Here is a 26,922-nt window from a genome sequence, read left to right on the forward strand (position 1 = left end):
CACACTGTTGATGGGAGTGTAAATTAGTTCAACCATTATGAAAGATAGCATGGTGATTCCTCAAAGACCTAAAACCAGAAATACCATTTGACCCAGCAATCCCATTACTGGTATATACCCAAAGGAATATAAATCTTTCTATCATAAAGACACATGCATGCATCTGTTCATGGCAGCACTGTTCACAATAGCAAAGACATGCAATCAACCTAAATGTCCATCAATGGCAGACTGGATAAAGAAAATGTGATACACATACACCATGGAATACTATGCAGCTATAAAAAAAGAATGAGATGATGTCCATTGCAGGAACATAGATGAAGCTAGAGGCCATTATCCTTAACAAACTAATGGAGGAACAGAAAACCAAATACCACATGTTCTCACTAATAATTGGAATCTAAATCATGAGAACACATGTACACATAGAGGAGAATGACAGACACTGGGGCCTACTTGAGGGTGGAGGGTGAGAGGAGGGGCAGTATCAGAAAAACATAATTATGTATACTAGTCTGAATACCTCGGTGATGAAATAATATGTACAATAAACCCCTGTGACATGATTTTACCTATATAACAAACCTACACATGTAGCCCTGAACCTAAAAGTTAAAAAAAATCAAATTATATTGTTAAATTATTAGCAAGATTTATAAACAATGTTGTTTTAGGATAAAGAACTTAATTGTTTGGCAATTGCAAATTATTAAATTAAATATCACTATGTTATGGAGGCTAATTCAAATGATATAAATATTTAGGCTATAACAAAAGGCAGCTATATATTATTTACCTCACCTCAAAAAAGGGCATAATTTCCGTTCCCTTGACTTTAAGGGTAAATTAAGAGAAATTTGTAAAGCACTCAAAAGAATATTCAATTCAATATGTGGTGGACAGTTGAGAAATTATGTGTTATCTATGTCATGGGAAAGCAACTTTTAAAAAGAAAACATTTCCTCTGAGGTTTTCACAAATAAGTGAAACTGTGAACCCTCGTATGTACTGTGAAAGGACAATTTGAGGAGCATCTCTGATTAGCAGCAGATTTATTATTCTTTCCTCATTTCATGTTATACTTAATAAAACAAAACATACCTGTATACACACACATTCACTCACATTGAAGATGCAAGATGAAGAAAGATACATGACATTGAATGTACAGTCAAAGAAAAGGAGTTCTGCCCAAACATCTCAACTTACATTTAAAGGTATGGAATTTAATTTCGTTTTTCAATTGGTGTGAATTAACATGGTAGTTTCCCATATCCTGTTCCATTGTGTTATTGGACTGTTTCAGTATTTGGGTGCTTTTCTTTCTCTGTCTCTGTATCTCTCTCTCCTTCCCTCTCTTTCAATATTAATAATGATTTAAAAATAACAACCTCTCTTACCATTTAAGAAACACCAGTTGCAGGCACTACACAGAATGTTTTATCTATGTTCCTTCATTTAATCTTACAAATTTACTGTGAGATACTCTCTCTCTCTCTCTCCCATTTATCAATGTGGAACTAACACTTACTTGTAATATTTTGTCTGATATAATTTCTTAAGGCCATTCTCTGAGGAAATATGCACACTCAATTAAAATTAATAATTTCAAATTAGTGAATATTTGGTGCCATTCACCTCCTTATCATTCATAGAATATAGTGTTTTAATGCTTTTTTTTTTTTTTTGAGATGGAATTTCACTATTGTTGCCCAGGGTGGAGTGCAATGGCACAATCTCGGCTCACTGCAACCTCTGCCTCCCAGGTTCAAGCGATTCTCCTGCTCCAGCCTCCTGAGTAGCTGAGATTATAGGTGCCCGCCACCACACCCGGCTAATTTTTTGTATTTTTAGTAGAGATGGGGTTTTACCATGTTGACCAGGCTGGTCTTGAACTCCTGACCTCAGGTGATCCACCCACCTTAGTCTTCCAAAGTGTTGGGATTACAGGCATGAGCCACCGCGCCCAGCCTTTAATACTAATTTTTAATTCAACTTCTCAAAAACTTTAAAATATGCTTTTCATCAAGTTGACTCAAAATAAAGTTTATTCACCAGCAATCAACATTTTAATTTGCTACTTCAAGCATACCCTCCATACATAGTGCAATTCCATCATGCCACCTTAATGTGATTTGGCAAAAGAGATAAGCAGAAATTAAAGACACAAATAATCACAGTTATAGAGACTGTCTGTTCTGTTCTGTTGCTTTCTAAATATTTCTCTTTTAATAACTTCACACATGAAAATTTTACTTATCTCTTGAGTCCTTCCGCAAGTATCATCCATCACTGATTCATCTTAGAGTTACATACGTGCTATGTATAAGAAATTTATTGCCTCTTTCATGTGAATTTTTAGATTCCCATATTTTCAAGTCTTTACTTCCTATACTTAATTTTTATTTCATTTTTGGAAACTAGAGATATTAAACCTGAAAGACTACAACATGTAATGACTTCTCTGCAGACTTTTTTCCACACTCTGTTCATAAATGTGTCTCTGAAGCAAAAATGTGCAGATTTTCAGCTCCCAGATATTTAAGTGACACATACTAATATTTATGTCTTGTACCTTTAGCTAATATTTATTAAAGCTTGAGGTAAGACATATTTTATGTGAATTAGATTGACAATGTGAGCCTTGGGGTTATGATGTTCATTCATTTAACTTAATTTTGTGATGACATATTTGTAAATCTTTTCTCATATATTGAAAAACCTTTGTTGCTAGTGATAGTAAGAAATTACATAACTGCTCTATCCCACTATACCTATGTAGTAGTTTCAGAATCACTATAGAAATAATATTATAATAATATAGTTACTTAAAACAGATCAAAATGTTTTGCAGTTTTAAAAAATCCTTAAGATATATTCCATTGAGCACGCACAGTTAAATGTTTTAAAATCACTTTAAGTAATTCCTCTCTCTATAGTGAAGACACTAACAGTACCTAGTTAGATTGCTTTTCTTCATTTTTTATGGATTTTTTTCATTTTGTTTAACTTATTTTATAGTAGCATAAAACATTTACATATTTTCAGTCAAACTTACATAATGAGGGGCCAACTGTGGTGGCTCATGCCATTAATCCCAGCAATTTGGAAGGCCGAGGCAGGATGATCGCTTGAGGCCAGGAGTTCAAGTCCTGCCTGGGCAACAAATCAAGACCCCCATCTCTACAAACTATAGAGATAAAAAAATTAGTCAGTCATGGTGGCACATGCCTGTAGTCCTAGCTACACAGGGTGCTCAGGCGGGAGGATCTCTGAGCCCAGGAGCTCAAGGTTACAATGAGCTATAATGGTGCCACTGCACTCCAACCTGAGCAACAGAGCGAGACCCTGTCTCAAATAAATAAATAAAAATTTAAAAAGTTTAAAAAATTACTTTCAGAGAAATCCACCTTGCATAAAATTTACCATTTTGTATTTCTATATTTTCTGTGTTTACTTAGCTATTCTCACTCTTTTGTTCTTTCAAATAACTTTATAAAAAATTATTCAGGCTCACTCACCACAAACAACAAAAAATAAAACAACCCGATGTAGCTTTTACGTCTAAATTACTTCCTAGTCTGTCATTAAGCTTAGGGAGAATTTATATTTTTGACACACAGTTTTCTTATCCAGGAACATGATCAAATTAATGTTATTCAGTTTTCAGTTTTGTTTTGTTTGTATTGGGTTGGGACACTTGTCGAGTTTCTGTCTAGTTTTCTTTTTGTTTGTTTTTTTTTGTTAACTATCTGTGAGTAATGAATTTCTTTCATCTATGTTTTCACAGTGGTTACTGGATTACACAGGGCACTGATTTTAGTATGTTACTTTTATAAATGCAGCTACTATTTTTTGTTTCTGGAATTACGGTATTTTTTCAATTGATTCTTTTATTTTACCAAATCTGTACTCACATTACCTTCAAATAGTTTTACCTTCTTTTTCTAATATTTCTACCTGTAATTGGAATATTTTTTCTTCATTGAATTATATATTACCTCTTTGTATTAAAAAGTAGTGGAGATTTGAGCTATCTTTCTTTTTCTGGACTTAAGCAGAAAAGCTTCTTTCAGTTTTCTCAATTGAATAAGATGCTAGCTTCATTAGACATAAAACTATTATGTTGAACAAGTATCTATTAATTTCTGTTTTTTAACATAAAGATATAAGATTTTATCAATTTCATTTTTTACATCTATTGAGATGATAGATTTTTTCCCTAACTTAATTAATGTAATATTAATATGGATTTTCTACTATTGAATGATCTTTATATTCCTAGAATAAACCAATCATGGTTATAATATATTTTGGTTGCTGATAATGTATTTGCCATTTTTATATAGACATTCATAAGACTGATTTTGGTTTTTTATTTTATTATTTCTGGTTTTGGGTGGTTAAAAGCCTTGCGTTTTAACCATTATAAGTTAAATTAAACCATTTCCTTATAGGAGAAAACACAGGATAATGCAAGTGTTACTTTCTCCATTATTCAGCATCTTTTAAAATTTTTTTTTACTTTTATTTTTATTTTATAATTTTTTTTTGAGATGGAGTCTCACTCTGTCACCCAGGCTGGAGTGCAGTGGCACGATCTCAGCTCACTGCAACCTGTAGTGCTTAGGAGAAATAACTGAGTCTGAGCTGAATTTCAACTGCCTTCCACAACTTTTTTTTCCTAATGTTTTCTGATAATTATTTTTTAAGTTTTAAAATAAATATATGACTTTTTTAAGACACATGCTTGATTTCTTGGAATTTATTATCAATATTAATATATCAAAAATTCAAAAATAATCTCAGAAATGTGGAGTATTCATTAAATGAATTCTGATAAAATTATTTTAATATCTTTGACAATGTTATGATAAGAGAAAACCTGCAAACTGTTTATCTAAAATATCATTCTATAGGGTTCATCATGTGCTTTCTTGACAGGGCTTGACAGCGTCAAATGTAGTTTCTCTATTTTCTCAGGTTTAAAGAGTATTTAGAATATAAATTTCAGCATTAGTAATTCAATTTATTGACTGAACAATAAGAATAATTTTGGTTACAATAGAGGATTCTTATCAATTATTATGATAGATTTACATAAATTATCTTTGATAAGGACAAAATGTTTCACAAAGTATAGATATTCACTTATTCAGTATAACATAATTATTCATGTAATTTCATAAGTCAGTGCCCAGCAGACCTAAATCCTCTGGATGAGACTCTCTGCTGTCCGTCCAATGGTAGCAGTTTCTTGAATAATAGTCATTGAACAAGCACTCTTATCTTAAACCTGACAGTGTAAGTTTATGAAAAATAAAACAGTTCTTAAAAGTTTAGCATGTAATAAGAAGAAGTAATATTATTCATGACTTACAAAAGATTTTAGGTTTTTTTTGATTAAAATAGCAGGATACCTAAAGCCATATTTAGTTCTGATTCATCCTTAGTAAATAAAAAAGGCTCAAAGGACTTGTAAATGTTATATTAATGATTAATTAGAAAGTGTTTATGTGGATACACATGTATTATCTGCAAATGCATATGCATGTGCATGAGTGCATGTGTCTCTGTAATGGTTGGAAAATTATTCAGTGTATAGAGTAAAATTCTTTCTACAAGTTAATAATGTTAAATATTAACAATTTCTTAGGATTTGATATGACACGTATCATAGCTTCTGACCATCCGGAGTGTTATCATTATTAAATAAATGTATATATTTTTCTATTTACTTAGCCTTCATGATTTTGATTGCCTAATATCTTTTGAAACCCAAAACTAGTATTTTATACAATCCTATTATTACAATTGCTATTATATTACTTCCTGGAAACATACTTTTCTAAACTAATTCATGTGATTAATGTCTCAGATTATTCAGTGATGTTGCACCGGTATAAAATCTTACTGGGAATATCTGGAACCGTGAATGGTATTCTCGCTTTGACTTTGATCTCCTTGATCCTGTTGGGTAAGTTTAGAAGATCTTAATTAAATAAAAATATGAAAGATGTTTACTTGTCTCTTATAAATCTTTTTATAATTATTCATTCATTCTTCACTACATTAATTAAGATTGAATTAGAAGCTACTGCATGTAAAGCTCTATTAGTACACTCCACAGTGCTATATTTAATATGCAGTCAAATCAGGTAAGTATCTTGTCCTCAAGTGGCATACAGTCTAATACAGAGAAAGGAGTGTATGTGTAGAGTGTGTGTGTGTGTGTATGTGTGGTATTTGAAACCATTTTCTGTGTTTCTTAGATACTTTAATAGATAAAATTTTACTGTTTTGCTTAAATATTTTAATACATTTTATCTAAGGTTGCATTTAGTTTGCTTTTCCTTTTGTCCAACAAATATTCACTGAGCAACTACAATACTCCAAATATTACAAATTCCCCAACATTTTTAAGAAAAGAATAGTCAGGGTGAGGAATGTGATATTCTAGTGGGAGAAGCACGTATTAAGTAATTATGGTACAATGTGCTAAATACAGTATTGGAGGCTGCAGCAAAACATTGAGAAAGGATGAAAAGAGCCTATATACTTCCCAGAGCAGAAACTTGGCTTTATTTACTATTGTATTACCAGTTCGTAGGAATGCCTGGCATAGAATAGATTCTCACCAAATATGTGTTGTATAAATGAATTGATTGTATAATATTTTGAATTCTTTCCATCAGTAGACATGAAAATTTAAAAAAGATCCTAGTGACTGCTTCAATTATTTCTTGTTCCAATCATCAGAATCATTCCGTTGAATGTGTCTCTGAGACATTCTATAGAGAAGATATTTACCTAACCTTAAAATAGTCCTGTATTCAAGTTTCTCAGGGAGTATTGCTAAAATGCCAAAAAGGAAGTTATTCAAATACCACTGAGTATGAGGATATTGGAGACCTAAAAGTGAATAATGGCACAAGAAGAAATATAAGTAATAAGGACCTTTGTGTTTCCAGATCTGCAGACCAGACAGGTATGTCTCAAGGCTTTGGCTTATCCTAGTTTTAATCTTTTGGACTCTCTAAATGTGAAGTATTTTTGAACAGGTATGCAATAGATTAAACTAACAAGTAAAGGTTTGGTATAAGTCTACTTTTCATTCAAAACTCTATTTAGATATCTTTAAACTTGTTGCAGTGAGAGAAAATTGTAAAACAACACCAGAAATAGGCTTTGCCCTCTAGGAATTTAAAATCCAGTTGATACATATAAATATGGAAAGTTAGTTGTTATTAAAAAGCAGTATGTAAATAGCCATTCTTGTTTGTCACTTATTTATTCTTCTTTTTCTGAAATACAGACTGGATAAAAGTTAATATTTTAAAAATTATTCATTATGATTTTAAGCTTATATTTTTAAGCTTAGAAATTCCAGTCATACAGAATTTTGAAAACATTACCTTCTATTTTTAAATGTTTAACTTTTTTTTTTTTTTTTTTTTGAGCAGCAAGGCTGTTTATTTCACCTGGGTGCAGATGGGCTGAGTCTGAAAAGAGAGTCAGCGAAGGGGAGATAGGGATGGGGCCGTTTTATAGGATTTGGGTAGGTAAAGGAAAATTACAGTCAAAGTGGGTAGTTCTCTGGTGGGCAGGAGTGGAGGTCACAAGGTGCTCAGTGGGGGAGCTTTTTGAGCCACTATGAGCCAGGAGAAGGAATTTCACAAGGTAATGTCATCAGTTAAGGCAGGAACAGGCCATTTTCACTTCTTTTGTGATTCTTCAGTTACTTCAGGACATCTGGGCGTATACGTTCAGGTCACAGGGGATGCGATGGCTTAGCTTGGGCTCAGAGGCCTGACATTCCTGCCTTCTTATAGTAACAAGAAAAATAACATAAAATAGTATTGAAGTGTTGGGGCAGCAAAAAATAAATTTGGGGGTGGGGGGGTAGCATGGAGAGATAATGGGCGATGTTTCTCAGGGCTTCTTCGAGCTGGATTAGGTGTGGCGTGGGAACCTAGAGTGGCAGAAGTCAAGTTGAAGGAGGATTTTATGGTTAGGGTTGATATTGTGGGGTTGTTGGAAGGAGCATTTGTTGTATAGAATGATTGGTGATGGCCTGGATACGGTTTTGGATGAATTGAGAAACTAAACAGCAGATACGAGGTCCGAATAAAAGAAGGAGAAAAATAGGTATTAAAGGACTAAGAATTGGGAGGACCCAGTACATCCAATTAGAGAGTGTCCAAGGGCGTTCAGCATAATTACTTGCTTGACTGGCAAGTTTTTGGACCCTATCCTTGAGTTTTTTTATGCTGTCATACACCAGGCCAGATTGATTTAGGTAAAAACAACAGTCCTCATTTAAGAATATACAGAGTCCTCCTTTTTCAGCAGCGAGTAAGTCAAGGCCTCGGTGGTTTTGGAGGATAACTGCAGCTAAAGAGTCAACTTGGGCCTGGAGTACTGATAAAGTTTGTGATATGTCTGTGATGCTAGCAGAGAAGACATTAGAGAGGCTATGGAAGGTCGCGACAGAGGTCGAAATGCCTGCTATTCCAGTACCGAGAGCAATAGTGGAGGCAGAAAGTCCTAAACCAACCAGCAAGGGAATGAGTGGAATAACACTTTTTTTGTTGTGTCGGTGTCATGAGGGGAACAGGGAGCTCTTCGGTCCCATTTGCAAATTGAATTTTGGGAGTAAGGAAAACTAGTGTGCATGTGCCTGTCCAATTAGCAGGTAGACACATGTAGGTAGAGGATCCACAGAGGAAGAAGAGACCTTGTGCAAGGCAAAACTGGAGATGCAAAGTAAAAAGATGAGAAGGAGTGCTGAAAGGGGTGTCTTGTACCCAGACTCCTAGGGATCCAGCTAGGGTGGCAGCCATCAGAGGTTGTAATGGGGACTGATGGGGTAACTGCGTAGAGGGGGAGGTTCGATTTTCATGGTATATGAGAAAATGTTGAGTGTCTATGAACAACCTTTCACTGTTATTTTTGGGGCTGGGTATAAGTAAACAAGAAGAGGGCCTGGGAGGAGAGTCTAATGAGCAAGGGGAAGGTAGCCGAGGATGGAGTGAAATACAGGGTAAGTGTCTTCCTAAGCAATAATTACTGCTAATGTTTTTAAGTTTGCCAGTATTGATAGAGGGCTTGTCTGTAATATGGAGCTGGAAGGCTCCAATTGTTTCAGTGATGTGTGTGTAGTTGGGCTTTGGAGATGAAGAGTAAAGGAACATCAAGAAGGTGAAAGTTACCTAGGGGAATTCCAATGGGTCTTCGCCAAGAGATACATAAAGGAGCGGCCACAAGAATAATAGTTTGTGTTGTGAGAGGTCTAAATATGGGGGGAGTAGAGTTGATATAAGGAAAAATGTTTTTTAAGTAAGTGTGGAGGAGGGCAGCAGCTTGCTGATGTGAAATGTCTGGGGAGGTCTAGCTGGACCTGTCTAGAAAGTAAATGAGTTCATCAGGAGGGTAAAGGTGAGGGCTGTTAAAGGAAGTTCAGAGGTGTAGGGAGACAGGAGATGTTGCCCAGTCTACATGTAAGGTGGGGACAGCTGTGTAGGTGCTGGAAGAAAGGGAAATGCAAAGCCAGCAGTTGTTCACTAAGGAGAGATTAGAAACGGCTAGGAGAGAATGTGTAAGATTGATAGTGTGGTGGAGATAGCTGGGGAGCGGTAGAGAGTGACATAAGAATGGGAATGATCCCTTCATTCTGTTAGGTCTGTTTGTCCTTACCCTACTTTTCGCAACAGGGCTTTACAAAGTCACCCTCACTACTTGGACTGAGCCCTAAAAACTAGTCATCCCTACTATCTTCTGTCTAATCATACTCCTATTCACTGTTCTCAACTACTTATAAATGCCCTACTCTTGTTTACACTGCTGGTTTACACTGTTTCTCCAAGCCATCACAGCTGATATCTCTTGGCACTATCCACAAACCGCCAGTCTTAACTCCCTCTTAGAGTGGATAGGTGATCTTTGCTGGCAGGGCACCCGCCAGTACTTCCACCCTGATGAAGTTCTATTCTTTACTTTTAAGTTTAACTTTTTAATACTTAACTGATAATTCTGACATTTATTTTATTGTATGAGATGATATATTATGACTTTCCAGATAAATGTATAATTATTATAAAAGGATTTTTTTCTAATCGACTAGTCCGTATTGCCTCCTTTGTCATACGTGAAAATTTTATGTATTTTATGTTCTACTTATTGACACTCTCTTCATTTGGCTTATCTGTCTGTTTTACAGGTATATGTCCCAAACCAATAGATATTGTAGCTTTACCTCATATTTTATTGTCTCCCTATCTGTAATGTCTGTCATTGTGTTGGGCATCATTGCAATGACACCTTAGAAAAGTTAAGGCGGCTTTGGTAGGTAAACAGGGAATCATATACATGTCATTAAACATTAATTAAAGTAGGTATAAATACTGTATATTGAGCTACAATATATTTATTTCCTATTCCTTTTTTTAGCTGAGATACAATTCAAAAAGTTGAACCTTTAAAAGTAAACAATTTCATGATGTTTAGAACCTTCAAACATTGTGCAACTACCACGTTTATCTAGTTGAAAAACTTTTCCCAAAAATAAATCCCTTACATACCCAATAAGCAAATCACTCTCCATTCTCTCTCCCCTTAGCCTCTGACAACTACAAATCTTCTTTCAGTCTATATGAATTTACCTATTCTGGATTTTCATGGAATAGAATCACACAATATTTGGCCTTGGGCTTCTTTCACTTAACATAATGTTTTTAAAGTTCATCCACATTTTGTTCCTTTTTATGGGTGAATAATAGTCCATTGTGTGTGTATATCTATAAATATAGATACATATATATTTATATGTATCTCTATATCTATAAATATTTATAGTTATATGTATATCTGTAAATACAGATATGCACAATGTTTGTGTGTGCAGAGCTTAAAGGTCAGCCAAAGGTGAGATCTTAGGACCTTTTCAGGTAATTTCTGAGCATACACCCAGCCCAGGGCTTGTGCCTGGCCTTCCAGATTTTCAGGATTATGTGGGAGCTTTTCAAAGTCCTTATTCCTGAAACAGCTCATTCCCCAGCTTTTCCTCTCAAGCTTTTCAGTCAGTCCTATTATTTGTTCCAACTGTTATACCTTGCCTCATGTGACAAAAGCTAACACATTCAACTTAATTTTTACAAACACCCTTTGGTAGCCTCATGGCAGATATCTAAGTCTTCTTTACTGGCAGTGATATCTACTGCTAAAACAATTCAAGAGTTCATAGATGCTCTGGATTTCATAGAAACTCATGAAAAACAAACTCAGTTACATGTTGTCTGCTAATTCTACAAATAACACCTCACCTGACTTGAATCAAAATTACTACTGATAGCAAGGCCACCTCTTTGCTAGGCCAAACAAACCACCTACAGCCAGGCCCCTGCTTCAGGGTGAGCCCTGAGAACAAGAGTTTGTATTGGACTCCAAAAGACAAGTGGGTCCCAGGTTGGATAATCTCTGGTAAATTGGTGAAACAATTACAATACTTACTAGGGTTAGATGGCAACAGTGCCAGTCTACTCCTTAGCTTCTGGAGGCAATCTTTCCTTCTGCACCTCCCTCTGTATCCATGAATGGCAGGATCCTGCTCCCTCATAGGGATATGGTGGGCATGAAAGCAGGCCTCTTCTAGTAGACATTCACTCTTTTACCATATTAATTGAGGTTGAGTCTTCAAAAAATAAACAACTTTGACTGGCTCTGACTGACTCTTAGACATGAATGCCCAAATTCCTCTTATTCCAGGAAGCACTCATAAGTTAAAGTGATTTTGCTGGGGGGGTGAATAGCTTTGAGGAAGGCTAAATTAAAGAAGCAATTCCCTGCTCAAATATTAAAATTGGCCCCATTTTGCTAAAAGATGCTTTCATCCTGGTTGTCCCCCAAGACTATTCCTTTGCTCATCCTTGAAATGAACCTTCTCAGTCAGCACGTGATCTCATGGAAAGCTTTTACACTATTGGCAGGCACCAAGTAATGGAAAACAGTTAATCTTCCCCACCAGTGTGAGTGGTAAATACTCCAAGATACCAAGCAAGGCAAAGAAGTGCAGGGTTGTGGTCTGTTATATCTGACTTTGTCAAAGGAATTCTGTTCTTTACCATGTTGCCTTTTAACTTCCTGGTGTGGCCTATGTTTAAAGCCACTACTAGAGAGTGAAGGCTAACTATAGATAAAAGGAAGTTAAGAAAAATTATTCCTTTTATTAGAGCACCTCTATTGGATAATTGCTTTAATGAATGACCTTCAAAACATGGGTAAATGGTTTGGGTACAGACTTAGCTAACATGTTTTATTTAGTAAAAGTTTTTCAGGAGAATCAATCACAATTTGCCTTCACATTTACTTGGTTGCTGCTATGAACTGAATTGTGCCTTTCCCCTAATTTATATATTAAAACTTTAATCCCCGATGTGATGGAATTTGGAGACGGGGTCTTTAGAAAGTAATTAGATTTAGATGAGGCCATGTGGATGTGCCTTACTCAGTTTGGGGTGCCGCAGCAAATTACCATAAACTAGGTTGCTTATAAACAACAGATATTTATTCCTCACAGTTCTAAAGACTGGAAGTCTGAGATCATGGTGCCAGCTTGGTTGGGTTCTGGTAAGGGCCCTCTTTTCTGTTGCAGACTGCCAGCTTCCCATTGTAATCTCTCATGGCAGATAGCAGAATGACTCAAGTTATCTCAGGACTCTTAGGATTACTAGTCCCATTCTGATCACCTGTTCTTAGCTCCCAAATGCCCACCTCCTAATACCATCATATTGGGAGGCAGGATTTCAGCATATGAATTTTGGGGTATGCAAACATTCCGTTCACAAAGTTTTACCTCTGAATTCCCAAAATTCATGTCCTTATAACATGTCAAATGGAAAAGACAACACACCAAAAGAGAAAGATATCAGATAGGAGTATTATATTCAGAACATAGAAAGAACACTTATAACTCAAAAACACAACCCAATTTAAAAATGAGCAAAGGACATGAATAGACATTTCTCCAAAAAACACTATACAAAAGGCCAATAAGCACTTGAAAAGATGTTTAATATGATTATTCATCAGGGAAATGTGAAATCAAAACCAGGGTGGAAAGCCACTGCACACCCTCCAGGATGGCTATAATCACACAAAAAGAGCAAGTGTTGGTGAGGATGTGGAGAAATTGCTCACGTATTGCTGGTAGAAATGTAAAATTTTATAGTACTGTGGAAAAGAGTTTGACAGTTCCTCAAATTATCACATGACCCAACATTCAACTTTTAGGTATATATTTAATCAAATGGAGGACATATGTCCTTACAAAAATTTGTACATGAATGTTCATAATAACAATATTCATAGTAGCCAAAGAATGGAAGCAGCTCAGATGTCCATCAGCTGACAAAGAGGTAAACAAAATGCACTACATACATGTTATGAAATATTCTTACAACCGTAAAATAGAATGTAGTACTGATACATGCTACAGCTTTTATGAACCTTGAAAACATTGTGCTGAATGAATGAAAAAGCCAGATACAACAGGCCACATATTGTATGATTCCATTTATATGAAAGGTCCATCATAGTTAAATCCATAGTGACATAAAGCCAGCTAGTGGTTGCCATGGCTGGGGGAGTAGAAGATGAATAGTGACTACTTAGTGTTTATATGTAATGAAAATGCTCTAGAATGAGATAGTAGTGATAGCTGTACAACATTGTGGGTGTATTAAAAGCCACTGCACTTGCACTTTAAAATGGCTAAAATGGTGAATTTTATGTTACATGAAGAAGAATAATCATGATAAAAAATAAATTAAAAGAGACAGATTGTAATGGGCCATAAGTTAAAATAGTTATATTGGCCTTTACGTATATTTTTATATATATATCTCACTTTTTCTCAATACTATGCCAAAAATCTCAATATTTTCCATTTAACTTAATTTACCTTATATTAAGTTAGGAAAATCAAAGAACTTCATAATATTGCAGTTATTAAGAGGTTGAAAATAAAGAAGTTGAAAATAAATTGTTATTCTTGACATAATTTAATCATTTAATTATTAATTAATATTAAGAGGGAGAAGGGGATACACATACAAAACTACAAGGAGAGTGATTTTAAAATGTGGTGTGGTTTTTACTTGCATTTCCTGTAATGATCAGTGATGTTAACCACGATGAGGTACTAACTCACGCCAGTCAGAATGGCTATTATTAAAAAGTCAAAAAATAACATGCTAGTGAGGATGTGGAGAAAAAGGAATGCTTATACACTGGTGGTGGAAGCGTAAATTTGTTCAGCCATTATGGGAGACTGTGTGGCAATTCCTCAAAGACCTAAAGACAGAAATACCCTTCAATCCCGCAATCCCATTACTGGGTATATACACAAAGGAATGTAAATCATTGTATTATAAAGACATGCATGTGTATGTTCATTGCAGCACTATTCACTATAGAAAAACATGGAATCAACCTAAATGGACATCAATAGTAGACTGGATAAAGAAAATGTGGTACATATACACCGTGGAATACTATGAAGCCATAAAAATGAATGAGATCATGTTCTTTGCAGCAACATGGATGGAGCTGGAGGCTATTATCCTTAGCAAACTAATGCAGGAACAGAAAGCCAAACATTGCATGTTCTCACTTATAAGTGGGAGCTAAATGATGAGAACACATGGACACATATAGGGAAAAAACACACACTGGGGCCTACTTGAGGGTGGAGGGTGGGAGAAGGGAGAGGATCAGAACAAATAACTAATGGGTACTGGGTGCTACTTGGATGTTGAAATAATCTGTACACCAAACCCCCATGACACAAATTTACCTATGTAACAAACCTATGTACACCCCTGAACTTAAAAGTTAAAAAAAACCTTTGTGTGGATAAATTCTAAGTGATACAAATTATATTTTATCTAATCTCTCAAATAGCTATTTTATTTTGTTCATGCTATTTTAGTCAATATAATAGATCTTGCATCAAGAATCCCATTATGTCTAGGTTTTGCTTCATCTCATTAAATTAATTGTCTTAATTCCCAAGGACCATCATTTGTGTTTTGGCCATCTTTTGTGTCCAGACAATTTGCTATGAGTGATTTTATTGTAGCTCAACTCTTATTTATACAACATATAAGAATTGTTCTAATGGCCAATTTTCAGAGATGCATATGTAATTTAATTTCATTTTGTTTTCTACATTTCTCTGTAGTACTATGCCAGTCAGAATGGCTCAAATACCAAGGGAAGTGTTATTGGTTCTCTAATGAGATGAAAAGTTGGAGTGACAGTTATGTGTACTGTTTGGAAAGAAAATCTCATCTACTAATCATACATGACCAACTTGAAATGGTAATTGGTCTAGTATCAGAGTTATGGCATCTTTGCAGTAAAAAATGGCTTTCCTCAAATATCTTTCCATCTTTGCATTAAATCATCATTTACCTTGATTATGGAGTTTTGGGCACCCTCTTAAATTTTGTATTCCAAGCGAGTGCCTCACTTCTCATGCTAGGTCTGGCCCAAATTCATATATTCAACTTGCAATTGTGTGTGTGTGTGTGTGTAACATATATATGATATAATGTGTGTATATAAGTAAGATATGAATTGATTACCTTAAGAATCCCCATGCAGAGTGCGTTTTTGCAATAACATTTCAAATATTCAGTGTGTCTGAATTGCTAAAATATTTTCTTCATTTAGTCCCTCATTGTCCACATTTTAGGCTTTTATAGAAAAAAATGTAAGACAATCAAACTACGTGTGGATTGGGCTTAACTTTACCTCCTTGAAAATGACATGGACTTGGGTGGATGGTTCTCCAGTAGATTCAAAGATGTAAGTCTTTCTTAAAAGGCAATCTGATTTATTGTTTATTGTAGAATATGTCTCCTCCAGGTTCACCAAATTCAACTCTGAAATAGTTACTGGTACTACAGAATTCAAAAGAATGAAAATTAATTTAGTATTTACAGGAGTAATGATGGATATTTTGATTTGATTTTTAAAGAAAAAGGATTTGAAAATGGTGGTTTATGATTTTAAAATTTCTCACACTTTACATAGAAAAGTAGATTGAATCAATGCAGTCTCCTATTTTTAAAGGTCTCAATGTTTTCTTTAGCCGTCTTCAGTAATAAAATAAAACCAACGTGCATTTTTTGTGTTACGTGATTATCATAGTGTCAAAATACAAATGATATATACAACATAGAACAAGATTATCCAAAAGTCTCTGAACAAATGCGTGGAACTATTGATTTTAAAAGTTCTGTCAACATTTTTGTGTGCATTATTTTATAATAAAATATTTAATTAAAAATATAAACAGTAAAACAGGTAAATTCAAAATCCTATTCCTATGTTAGTAGGCAAGATAATGGTCCCCAAAGATGTCCACATTCTAATTCCAAAATGCTGTGAATGTGTTATTTTATATGGCAAAAGAGCCTTTACAGGTATGATTAAATGAGGAATCTTGAGATAGGGATATTATGCTGGATTATCTGGGTGGTCCCAATTAAATCACAAGAAAATCCCAATTAAATCCTTAGAAGAGGGAGGAAGCAGAATGAGAGCCATATTGGGAGATATGAAGTGGAACACAGAGACTCATATGATGTGAAATCATGTCTGTGAGCCAAGGCAGGCAGGTGGCCTCGGATTCCTCCCTAGTACATCCAGAAGGTGACTCTGCAGACGTTTTTATCTTAGCACTGTAGGGCAGTCTTGGGCTTCTGATACTCATAAGTGTAAGATAATAAATTAGCCTTGTTTTAGGCCACTAAGTTTGTGATAATTTGTCATAGTAGTGATAGAAAAATAGTACATTATAGTAACCAACTTAATGGTGTTACTGTATTATTTTCCCCTTATTTCTATTAATCTTTAAATATTACATATTTTCTATCTGACTGCACTAAATCAATATAAAAAGTGAATAAAAAACATTATTTGGAATGCAGTATAAAATCATGGATGTGTGTCATCTGAGAGCAGAGTTGTGTCACTGAACGTCATGAAGTTGCCGAAGTTGGTTATGTCTTCATTCCAAATCCATTCATCACTACCCTTTAGGGTTGAGTTTTAACTCTAGATCATGCTTGGAGATTTTTGTCCATAATATGTTTAATACAAAATTTGAATCTAAACTTGGACAAAGTGTATTTTCTAATATGAAAATTCAGTACTTACTTGCCCTTATCAATTTGGAAGCTTTGAAAATCACGTGCACCTTTTCCAAGATTCTTTCTTGAACTTTTTCCACAGGTCAAACAAATTTATCAGAATATATCACTAACACTACGTTATTTTATATATAAATGTGTTAATTTTTTAATATGTTACATTATAAGTAAATAATGCAATAAATATGAAATTTATTATTTAGGTCATGCACAGGTCACTTTGTGTATTGAGTTCTTTACAAACATCAATTCATATAACTGCTAAACAATATCATGAAGTATTATTATCATTCTTATACAATTAGATATAAGAAGGCAAGAGAGGTTGTTAAGTGAGGTGTCCAAATGGAGTTAATTTTATTTTTAATCTAACTGAACTACATGGGGCAAGAGAAGGAATACTAGAATGGGAATGTGGAGGGAAATTTATTCTTACCTCTGTTAGTTGCAGACTCTCTGGCAACTCTTGACCAACCACAGCTAACAAGGCTAAGTTACAGTTATTGTAATCATTAGTGAATTCAAATATGTAAAAATGCTTTGAAATTTTGAATTACTTTTTTATTTAAAAGATGATATTAGCAGAAGACACAAATGGATGTCTTCAGCAGCAATGATTAACAAAGTATTTATTCTCTCTTCCCTAGATTCTTCATAAAGGGACCAGCTAAAGAAAACAGCTGTGCTGTCATTAAGGAAAGCAAAATTTACTCTGAAACCTGCAGCAGTGTTTTCAAATGGATTTGTCAATATTAGAGTTTGACAAAATTCACAGTGAAATAATCAATGATCACTATTTTTGGCCTATTAGTTTCTAATATTAATCTCCAGGTGTAAGATTTTAAAGTGCAATTAAATGCCAAAATCTCTTCTCTCTTCTCCCTCCATCATCGACACTGGTCTAGCCTCAGAGTAATCCCTGTTAACAAACTAAAATGTACCCTTCAAAATTTTTACATGATAGTATAAACCAATGTGACTTCATGTGATCATATCCAGGATTTTTATTCATTGCTTATTTTATGCCAAATGTGATCAAATTATCCCTGTTTTTCTGTATCTTGCCTTTTAAATTCTTAATAATGTCCTAAACAAAATTTCTTATATTTCTAATGGTTGAATTATAATGTGGGTTTATACATTTTTTACCCTTTTGTCAAAGAGAATTAACTTTGTTTCCAGGCTTTTGCTACTCTTCACTCAGCTACAATAAACACCCTGAATGTTTTCTTAAATAGTAGCACCTTTATTTCTATGATAGAAGCCCTAAAATTAGAATTTCTAGGTGAAAGTGTTAAATGTGTTATTTTATATTTTGTACAGTTTTTATATGTTGCACTTTTCTTTCCAAATTTAGAAGCTTTCAAACTTATAAGAAGATATTAGATGCAGAAAAAGAATATACTTATTTCCTTGAGCAGTGGTTTGTAATTCTCCTTGAAGAGGTCCTTCACATCCCTTGTGAGTTGGATTCCTAGGTATTTTATTCTCTTTGTAGCAATTGTGAATGGGAGTTCACTCATGATTTGGCTCTCTGTTTGTCTGTTATTGGTGTATAGGAATGCTTGTGATTTTTGCACCCTGATTTTTTACCCTGAGACTTTGCTGAAGTTGCTTATCAGCTTAAGGAGATTTTGGGCTGAGATGATAGTGTTTTCTAAATATACCATCATGTCATCTGCAAACAGGGACAATTTGACTTACTGTCTTACTATTTGAATATCCTTTATTGCTTTCTCTTGCCTGATTGCCCTGGCCAGAACTTCCAATACTTAGTTGAATAGGAGTGGTGAGAGAAGGCATCCTTGTCTTGTGCCAGTTTTCAAACGGAATGCTTCCAGTTTCTGGCCATTCAGTATGATATTGGCTGTGGGTTTGTCATACACAGCTCTTATTATTTTGAGATACGTTCCATCAATGCCTAATTTATTGAGAGTTTTTAGCATGAAGTGGTGTTGAATTTTGTTGAGGGCCTTCTCTGCATCTATTGAGATAATCATGTGGTTTTTGGTCATTAGTTCTGTTTATGTGATGGATTACATTTATTGACTTGCATATGTTGAACCAACCTTGCATCCCAGGGATGGAGCTGTCTTGATTGTGATGGATAAGCTTTTTGATGTGCTGCTGGATTCTGTTTGACAGTATTTTATTGAAGATTTTCACTTCGATGTTCTTCAGGGATATTGGCCTGAAATTTCCTTTTTTGTTGTGTCTCTGCCAGGTCTTGGTATCAGGATGATGCTGGCCTCATAAAATGAGTTAGGGGGGATTCCCTCTTTTTGTATTGTTTGGAATAGTTTCAGAAGGAATAGTACCAGCTCCTCTTTGTACCTCTGGTAGAATTCAGCTGTGAATCCATCTGGTCCTGGGCTTTTTTCGGTTGTTAGGCTATTAATTACTGCCTCAATTTCAGAACCTGTTATTGGTCTATTCAGGGATTCGACTTCTTCCTAGTTTAGTCTTGGGAGGGTGTATGTGTCTAGGAATATATCCATTTCTTCTAGATTTTCTAGTTTATTTGCATAGAGGTGTTTATAGCATTCTCTGATCATAGTTTGTATTACTGTGGGATCAGTGGTGGTATCCCCTTTATCATTTTTTATTGCATCTATTTGATTCTTCTCTCTTTTCTTCTTTATTAGTCTTGTTAGCAGTCTATTTTGTTGATCTTTTCAAAAACCAGCTGCTGGATTCATTGATTTTTTGAAGGGTTTTTCGTGTCTCCATCTCCTTCAGTTCTGTTCTAATCTTAGTTATTTCTTGTCTTCTGCTAGCTTTTGAATTTGTTTGCTCTCGCTTCTCTAGTTCTTTTAATTGTGATGTTAGGGTGTCAATTTTAGATCTTTCCTGCTTTCTCTTGTGGGCATTTAGTGCTGTAAATTTCCCTCTACACACTGCTTTAAATGTGTCCCAGACATTCTGGTATATTGTATCTTTGTTCTCATTGGTTTCAAAGAACATCTTTATTTCTGCCTTCATTTTGTTATGTACCCAGTAGTCATTCAGGAGCAGTTTGGTCAGTTTCCATGTAGTTGTGCAGTTTTGAGTGGGTTTTTTGTTCCTGAGTTCTAATTTGATTGCACTGTGGTCTGAGTGACTGTTTGTTATGATTTCAGTTCTTTTGCATTGGTTGAGGAGTGTTTTACTTCCAATTATGTTGTCAGTTTTAGAATAAGTGCCATGTGGAGCTGAGAAGAATGTATATTCTGTTGATTTGGGGTGGAGAGTTCTGTAGATGTCTGTTAGGTTTGCTTGGTCTAGAGCTTAGTTCAAGTCCTGGATATTCTTGTTAATTTTCTGTCTTGTTGATCTTTCTAATATTGACAGTGGGGTGTAAAGTCTCCCACTATTATTGTGTGGGAGTCTAAGTCTCTTTCTAGGTCTCTAAGGACTTGCTTTATGAATCTGGGTGCTCCTGTATTGGGTGCATATATATTTAGGATAGTTAGCTCTTCTTGTTGAATTGATCCCTTTATCATTATGTAATGCCCTTCTTTGTCTCTTTCTGTCTTTGTTGGTTTAAAGTCTGTTTCATCAGAGACTAGGTTTGCAACCCCTGCTTTTTTTTATTTTATTTCATTATTTATTTATTTATTTATTTATTTTTTGCTTTCCATTTGCTTGGGAAATATTCCTCCATCACTTTATTTTGAGCTTTTGTGTGTCTTTGCACATTCAATAGGTCTCCTGAATACAGCACACTGATGGGTCTTGACTCTTTATCCAATTTGCCAGTCTGTGTCTTTTAATCGGGGCATTTTGGCCATTTACATATAAGATTAATATCATTATATGTGAATTTGATCCAGCCATTATGATGCTAACTGGTTGTTTTGCCCATTAGTTGATGCAATATCTTCATAGCAATGATGGTTTTTGCAATTTGGCATGTTTTTGCAGTGGTTGGTATTGGTTGTTCCTTTTCATGTTTAGTGTACTTCCCTCAGGAGCTCTTGTAAGGCAGGCCTGGTGGTGACAAAATCTCTCAGCATTTGCTTGTCTGTAAAGGATTTTATTTCTCTTTCACTTATGAAGCTTAGTTTGGCTGGCTATGAAATTCTGGATTGAAAATTCTTTTCTTTAAAAATGTTGCATATTGGCCCCCACTACTCTTCTGGTTTGTAGGGTTTCTGCTGAAGGATCCACTGTTAGTCTAATGAGCTTTTCTTTGTGGGTAACCTGACCTTCCTCTCTGGCTTCCCGTAACATTTTTTCCTTCGTTTCAACCTTGGTGAATCTTATGATTATGTGTCTTGGGGTTGCTCTTCTCGAGGAGTATCTTTGTGGTGTTCTCTGTATTTCCTGAATTTGAATGTTGGCCTGCCTTGATAGGTTGGGGAAATTCTCCTGGACAATATCCTGAAGAGTGTTTTCCAACTAGGCTCCATTCTCCTCATCACTTTCAGGTACATAAATCAAACATAGGTTTGGTCTTTTCATGTAGTCCCATATTTCTTGGATGCTTTGTTAGTTTCTTTTCACTCTTTTTTCTCTAATCTTGTCTTCTCACTTTATTTCATTGAGCTGATCTTCAATGTCTGATATCCTTTCTTCCACTTGATTGATCTGGCTATTGATACTTGTGTATGCTTCACGAAGTTCTCATGCTGTGTTTTTCAGCTCCATCAGTCATTTATGTTCTTCTCTAAACTGGTTATTCTAGTTAGCAATTCACTTAACCTTTTTTCAAGATTCTTAGCTTCCTTGCATTGGGTTAGAACATGCTCCTTTAGCTCGGAGGAATTTGTTATTACCCACCTTCTGAAGCCTACTTCTGTCTCCTTTAGCTCGGAGGAGTTTGTTATTACCCACCTTCTGAAGCCTACTTCTGTCAATTCGTCAAACTCATTCTCCATCCAGTTTTGTTCCCTTGCTGGTGAGGAGTTGTGATCCTTTGGAGGAGGAGAGGCATTCTGGCTTTTGGAATTTTCAGCCTTTTTGCAGTGGTTTCTCCCTATCTTCGTGGATTTATCTACCTTTGGTCTTTGAAGTTGGTGACCTTCAGAGGGGGTCTCTGAGTGGACATCCTTTTGTTGATGTTGATGCTATTCCTTTCTGTTTGTTAGTTTTCCTTCTAACAGTCAGGCCCTCTGCTGCAGGTTTGCTGGAGGTTACTGGAGATCCACTCCAGATCCTGTTTGCCTGGGTATCACTGGCAGAGGCTGCAGAACAGCAAAGATTGCTGCCTCTTTTTCCTCTGGAAGCTTTGTCCCAGAGGGGCACCTGCCATATGCCAGCCAGAGCTCTCCTGTATGAGGCGTCTGTCGGCCCCTACTGGGAGGTATCTCCCAGTCAGGATACATGGGGGTCAGGGACCATAAGGAGGCATTCTGTCCCTTATCAGAGCTTGAACGCTGTGCTGGGAGATCTGCTGCCCTCTTCAGAGGGCCTCAGCTTCCCAAGTAGCTGGGCCCACAACCGCCCCATCCCCCAGGTGCTCTGTCCCAGGGAGCTGGGAGTTTTAACTATAAGTTCCTGACTGGGGCTGCTGCCGTTTTTTCAGAGATGCCCTTCCCAGAGAAGAGGGAATCTAGAGAGGCAGTCTGGCTTCAGAGGCCTTGCTGAACTGCAGTAGGATCCACCCAGTTTGAACTTCCTGGTGGCATTGTTTACACTGTGAAGGTAAAACCACCTACCCAAGCCTCAGCAATGGCAGACGCTCCTTCCCCCACCAAGCTCGAGCATCCCAGGTCGAGCTCAGACTACTGTGCTGGCCGTGGAGAATTTCAAGCCAGTGGATCTTAGCTTGCTGTGCTCTGTGGTAGTGGGACCCACTGAGCCAGTCCACTTGGCTCCCTTGCTTCAGTCCCCTTTCCAGGGGAGTGAATAGTTCTGTTTCACTGGCGTTCCAGGCACCACTGGGGTATGAAAGAAAAAACTCCTGCAGCTATCTTGGTGTCTGCCCAAATGGCTGCCCAGTTTTGTGCTGGAAACCAAGGGCCCTGGTGGGTGTAGGCACTAGAGGGAATCTCCTGGTCTGCGGGTTGCAAAGACCATGGGAAAAGCTCAGTATCTGGGCCAGAGTGCATGGTACAGTCCCTAATGGCTTCCCTTGGCTAGGAGAGGGAGTTCCCTGACCCCTTGCACTTCCTGGTTGAGGTGACTCACCACCCTGCTTCGGCTCAGCCTCCTTGGGCTGCACCCACTGTCCAACCAGTCCCAGTGAGATGAACTGGGTACCTCAGTTGGAAATGCAGAAATCACCTGCCTTCTGCGTTGATCTTGCTGGGAGGTGCAGACTGGACCTGTTCCTATTTGGCCATCTTGCCAGTGTTCTAATTCTTCTTTTTTTTTTTGAGACAGGGTCTCACTCTGTCACCTAGGCTGGAGTGCAATGGCATGATCTCAGCTCATTGCAACCTCTGCATCCTGGGCTCAAATGATCCTCCTGCCTCAGCTTCCCAAGTAGCTGGAATTGCAGGCATGCACCAGTATGCCTGGCTAAGTTTTGTATTTTTTGTAGAGACGGAGTTTTGCCATGTTGCCCAAACTGGTCTTGAACTCCTGGACTCAAGCAATCTGGATGCCTCAGCCTCCCCAAGTGCTGGGATTACAAGCGTGAGCCACTGTGCCTGGCCTTGAGGTTACATTCTAAACAGGTTTCTTCTCAATTCTAGGTCCCTAACCTCCCTTTTCTTAGAGCATCTACTTTAGCAAACTTATAATTGTAAATTCTTACTCTGCCCTTTTGACATATCAATCTTTTAAAAATCCTCTGACAGATTTTATAACCCGGGAATGTCTTCCTAAAGGACCTGGGACCATCTCTTTGAAATGTAATCCTCAAGCATGATAGAGCCCATATTTCCCAGTCTCTGTGGGAGGGTAGGAGCCTAACTTCAGTGTGATACCTTGCTTCACTTTATAAAACTATCACCTGTCACGGGATTTGTCAAAGTCAAATAAAATATAGAGATGAATCTCTAAGTTTAAAATGTTTTGATTAGAAAGTAAGAATTGTAAATTGGGGCATATATACCAACTGGGTAGTCTTAGGTATATCCAAAGAACAAAGAGAAGGTTGGAGGTTTTATTGAAAGGAGAAATGTTATGTGAAGAAGGTGCATTGGCACTAGTAAAATTTTGGGCAGCTGGCAAGTTCTGATTGGTGAATGACAGTCGTAGGTGAAACTAGTCTTAGAATCACAGTAGGTTATTTTAGTAGCTATTGGAAAAACTGGTTTTAGGTTACAACAAGCAGTTTTGGCAGCCAGGCTTGTAGAAAATTACATTTTTGGAGCAATGGTATTGTGCCCTGAGTGTCTTTTTTTTTTTTTTTTTTTTTTTCTGGCCTGTTTACCCTGCTTTGCTTGAGTATGACAAAATGACCTAATTTGTATGATCAACTTTTGCATTTTTCTCTTTTGATCAAGATCTCTTTCTGAAAGCATTGTTAGTCAACCATTTTGAAGTTAGGCTTAATTCCCTCTGGTACCAGGATAGGCCTGTCTTGGTTGTCTCTGTCTCACATGAGAGGAAGATATGGAAGCCTCTATCAGGGATCTGGCCCATATTTGCTTAACAAAAAGATCAAAAGAAAAAAAAGTTTGTTTGGAGTCTAGCATCAAGTTTTATAGACTATTTTAATACTTTCATTGGCATCAGTAATCATCTCAAAGCATTGGGCCAATGTTTCGTTGGGGAAGATGGCTTCATAACAATTAAATAGGAGATAAGAATAAAGCTTAAAAATCATAATATAAAAATAATTAACCACAATATAACACATTTAGTTTGTACAATGATTTTGAATTAAGACCCCAAGCCTAAGGGGCAACAAACTAGACAAATCCAAAGATCTGAAGCCTGTTTGTAGTCACTGAGTAGCATTTTATGACTGGGTTGAATTAAACCAGAGAATGTCGCCTTTATAAAAGAGACTGCTAATACAATCTGAAGAAAAGTTGTGTTAGGAATATTGTCAAAGATATTCACTAGGTTTACGAAAAGGATTTCTTAGGTCAAGTTTTGTCAACTTATCTAAAACAGTTACTAATTGTGAAATTTTAATTACCCTGTTATCTTGCCAAATGAAAAACCTTAAGGAGGAAAAGGGTAGTAGCCTCATGATGCGGGGTTTTGTTCCAATGTCTTAGGAAAAGCTGATGACAGCATGAAAAAAAATCAACTTTTCATCCTGGTTTGTAGTTTGAATGTCTCTGATTATGGCATCAGGTGGTTTGGTAAACTTTTTGTGTGATCCACACATTAGGCATAAGATGTGTTTTTTAAAACTTATCTAGTTTCATCTCATTGGGCTTTGGGAACAGAGAAGTTCTCATTTTAGTACTTTGATGCAATAAAGTTGAATTGGAGGAATGTAGAATAATATATGGCCTTGTCTAGTCTGGAGATGAATAACAAGAACTCAGAAATAATGTACAGAGTTATGATCTAATAACAGGTGTATTCTAGCTTTTTTCCCAGAAACTTAACTTCTTTTCTACATCAATTATACAGAAATATCAGATTTTAAAGCCTCTTGAGGCTGGAAAGCCAAACCAAGGCAAACTTTAGATTTTATCTATAGTATTAAGGTCTTTGGGGCTTCTAGGAAGTAACAGTTTTTATTTACTCATTGTAAGGCTGTGAACCTTCAAAGTTAAGCATGTTATGTATATTGTTAAATATGACATTTTAGTCAAAACCTTAGTAATGTAACCAATGTTTTTAATTGTATTCTGCTATTAGGAGAGAGCAGAATTTTATTGGACTTATGGAAATAACTTTACATAAATAACCATATTGCCATAAGAATACTAAAAAGTACATTTTAAATTTTGAAGGAATCAAGTAAGGAGGAAAAATGCCAAATGGTTTTATCCTTTTTCACAAAAGTATATTTTATCAAATTACCATAAATTATAGATAGCTCAAGAGAGAAAATTTCTTTACACCTGAAAGACAAAACATTTGAGTAAAGGACCAACAACCTTTTAAATAAATGTCATAAAAACATTATCAGTTATTTAATTTTATGTAATCAACTTTATTTCTGCTTGATCTTCATTAGTAATTTCATAAATTTACTATTTAATTTATTAGAGTTTTGGAAATTTTTATTTAGTCTATTAATCTTAAATGTATCAGAAACCTGTATCTATGAGTACTTGTTGGGGTCTTTTATGAATCTGATTATGAATGTTTTTAGAGAAGAATTTAAAACTGTAGAAGAAAACAATTAGAATCGTCATGGTTAAAAACCTGAGGAAAGTTTATAATTGACAAGAAAATTAAGTTACTTGTATTATAGATGGCATTTAAAAATAACAGCCAGAATTATGACGGCTAGAATATTAGGTATTTATGAATTTATACAATTTTTGAAAAATATTTATAACAATAATATATTTATAAATGTAACTAAAAGATGATCTAGTATCACTTATTGTTTGACAGTGTTTTCTATATGATTTATCTAATAAGCATAATTATTTAACATTTCTACAAGATGAGAGTTATATCTTTTAAGGCTTTTCAGGGACCCACCTGGAGAATCCCAAAAGTGATTGTAGGTCAAAAAGATTTAATTTATGATTTCATTTTGAGGAAGTTTGTTAAAGATGTTAAAAGGCTCAAAACAGTTGATCAGATAGTGGGGCTTCAAGATGGCTGAGTACAGGCATCTGGCACCCACCATCTCCACAAAGAAGCAAAATATCAAATAGATAATCACACTTTGAAGGGAGCACCTAAGAGA

General features: G+C 35.9%; 1 protein-coding gene across 1 annotated transcript; it reads left to right on the forward strand.

Moving 5' to 3' along the window:
- The first annotated feature begins 1,135 nt into the window (after window positions 1-1,135).
- Window positions 1,136-18,454, forward strand: KLRF1 (killer cell lectin like receptor F1). The gene is made up of 6 exons (XM_054443687.1): window positions 1,136-1,220; window positions 5,882-5,980; window positions 6,842-6,991; window positions 15,242-15,381; window positions 15,758-15,870; window positions 17,867-18,454. The coding sequence occupies exons 1-6, from the start codon at window positions 1,136-1,138 to the stop codon at window positions 17,973-17,975; spliced, it is 696 nt and encodes a 231-aa protein (XP_054299662.1). The 3' UTR covers window positions 17,976-18,454.
- The last annotated feature ends 8,468 nt before the right edge of the window (window positions 18,455-26,922 follow it).

This window comes from Pongo pygmaeus, chromosome 10, assembly GCF_028885625.2.
Source record: "Pongo pygmaeus isolate AG05252 chromosome 10, NHGRI_mPonPyg2-v2.0_pri, whole genome shotgun sequence".
Taxonomy (NCBI): Eukaryota; Metazoa; Chordata; class Mammalia; order Primates; family Hominidae; genus Pongo; species Pongo pygmaeus.

What these genes read in the sequence shown, in the direction of transcription:
- KLRF1 (XM_054443687.1), top strand. Translation starts at nt 1,136, where the DNA reads ATGCAAGATGAAGAAAGATACATGACATTGAATGTACAGTCAAAGAAA. An exon ending in ATCTCAACTTACATTTAAAG is followed by an intron (nt 1,221 to 5,881) that starts GTATGGAATTTA and finishes TTAATGTCTCAG; the next exon opens with ATTATTCAGTGATGTTGCAC. An exon ending in CAGATCTGCAGACCAGACAG is followed by an intron (nt 6,992 to 15,241) that starts GTATGTCTCAAG and finishes ATTTCTCTGTAG; the next exon opens with TACTATGCCAGTCAGAATGG.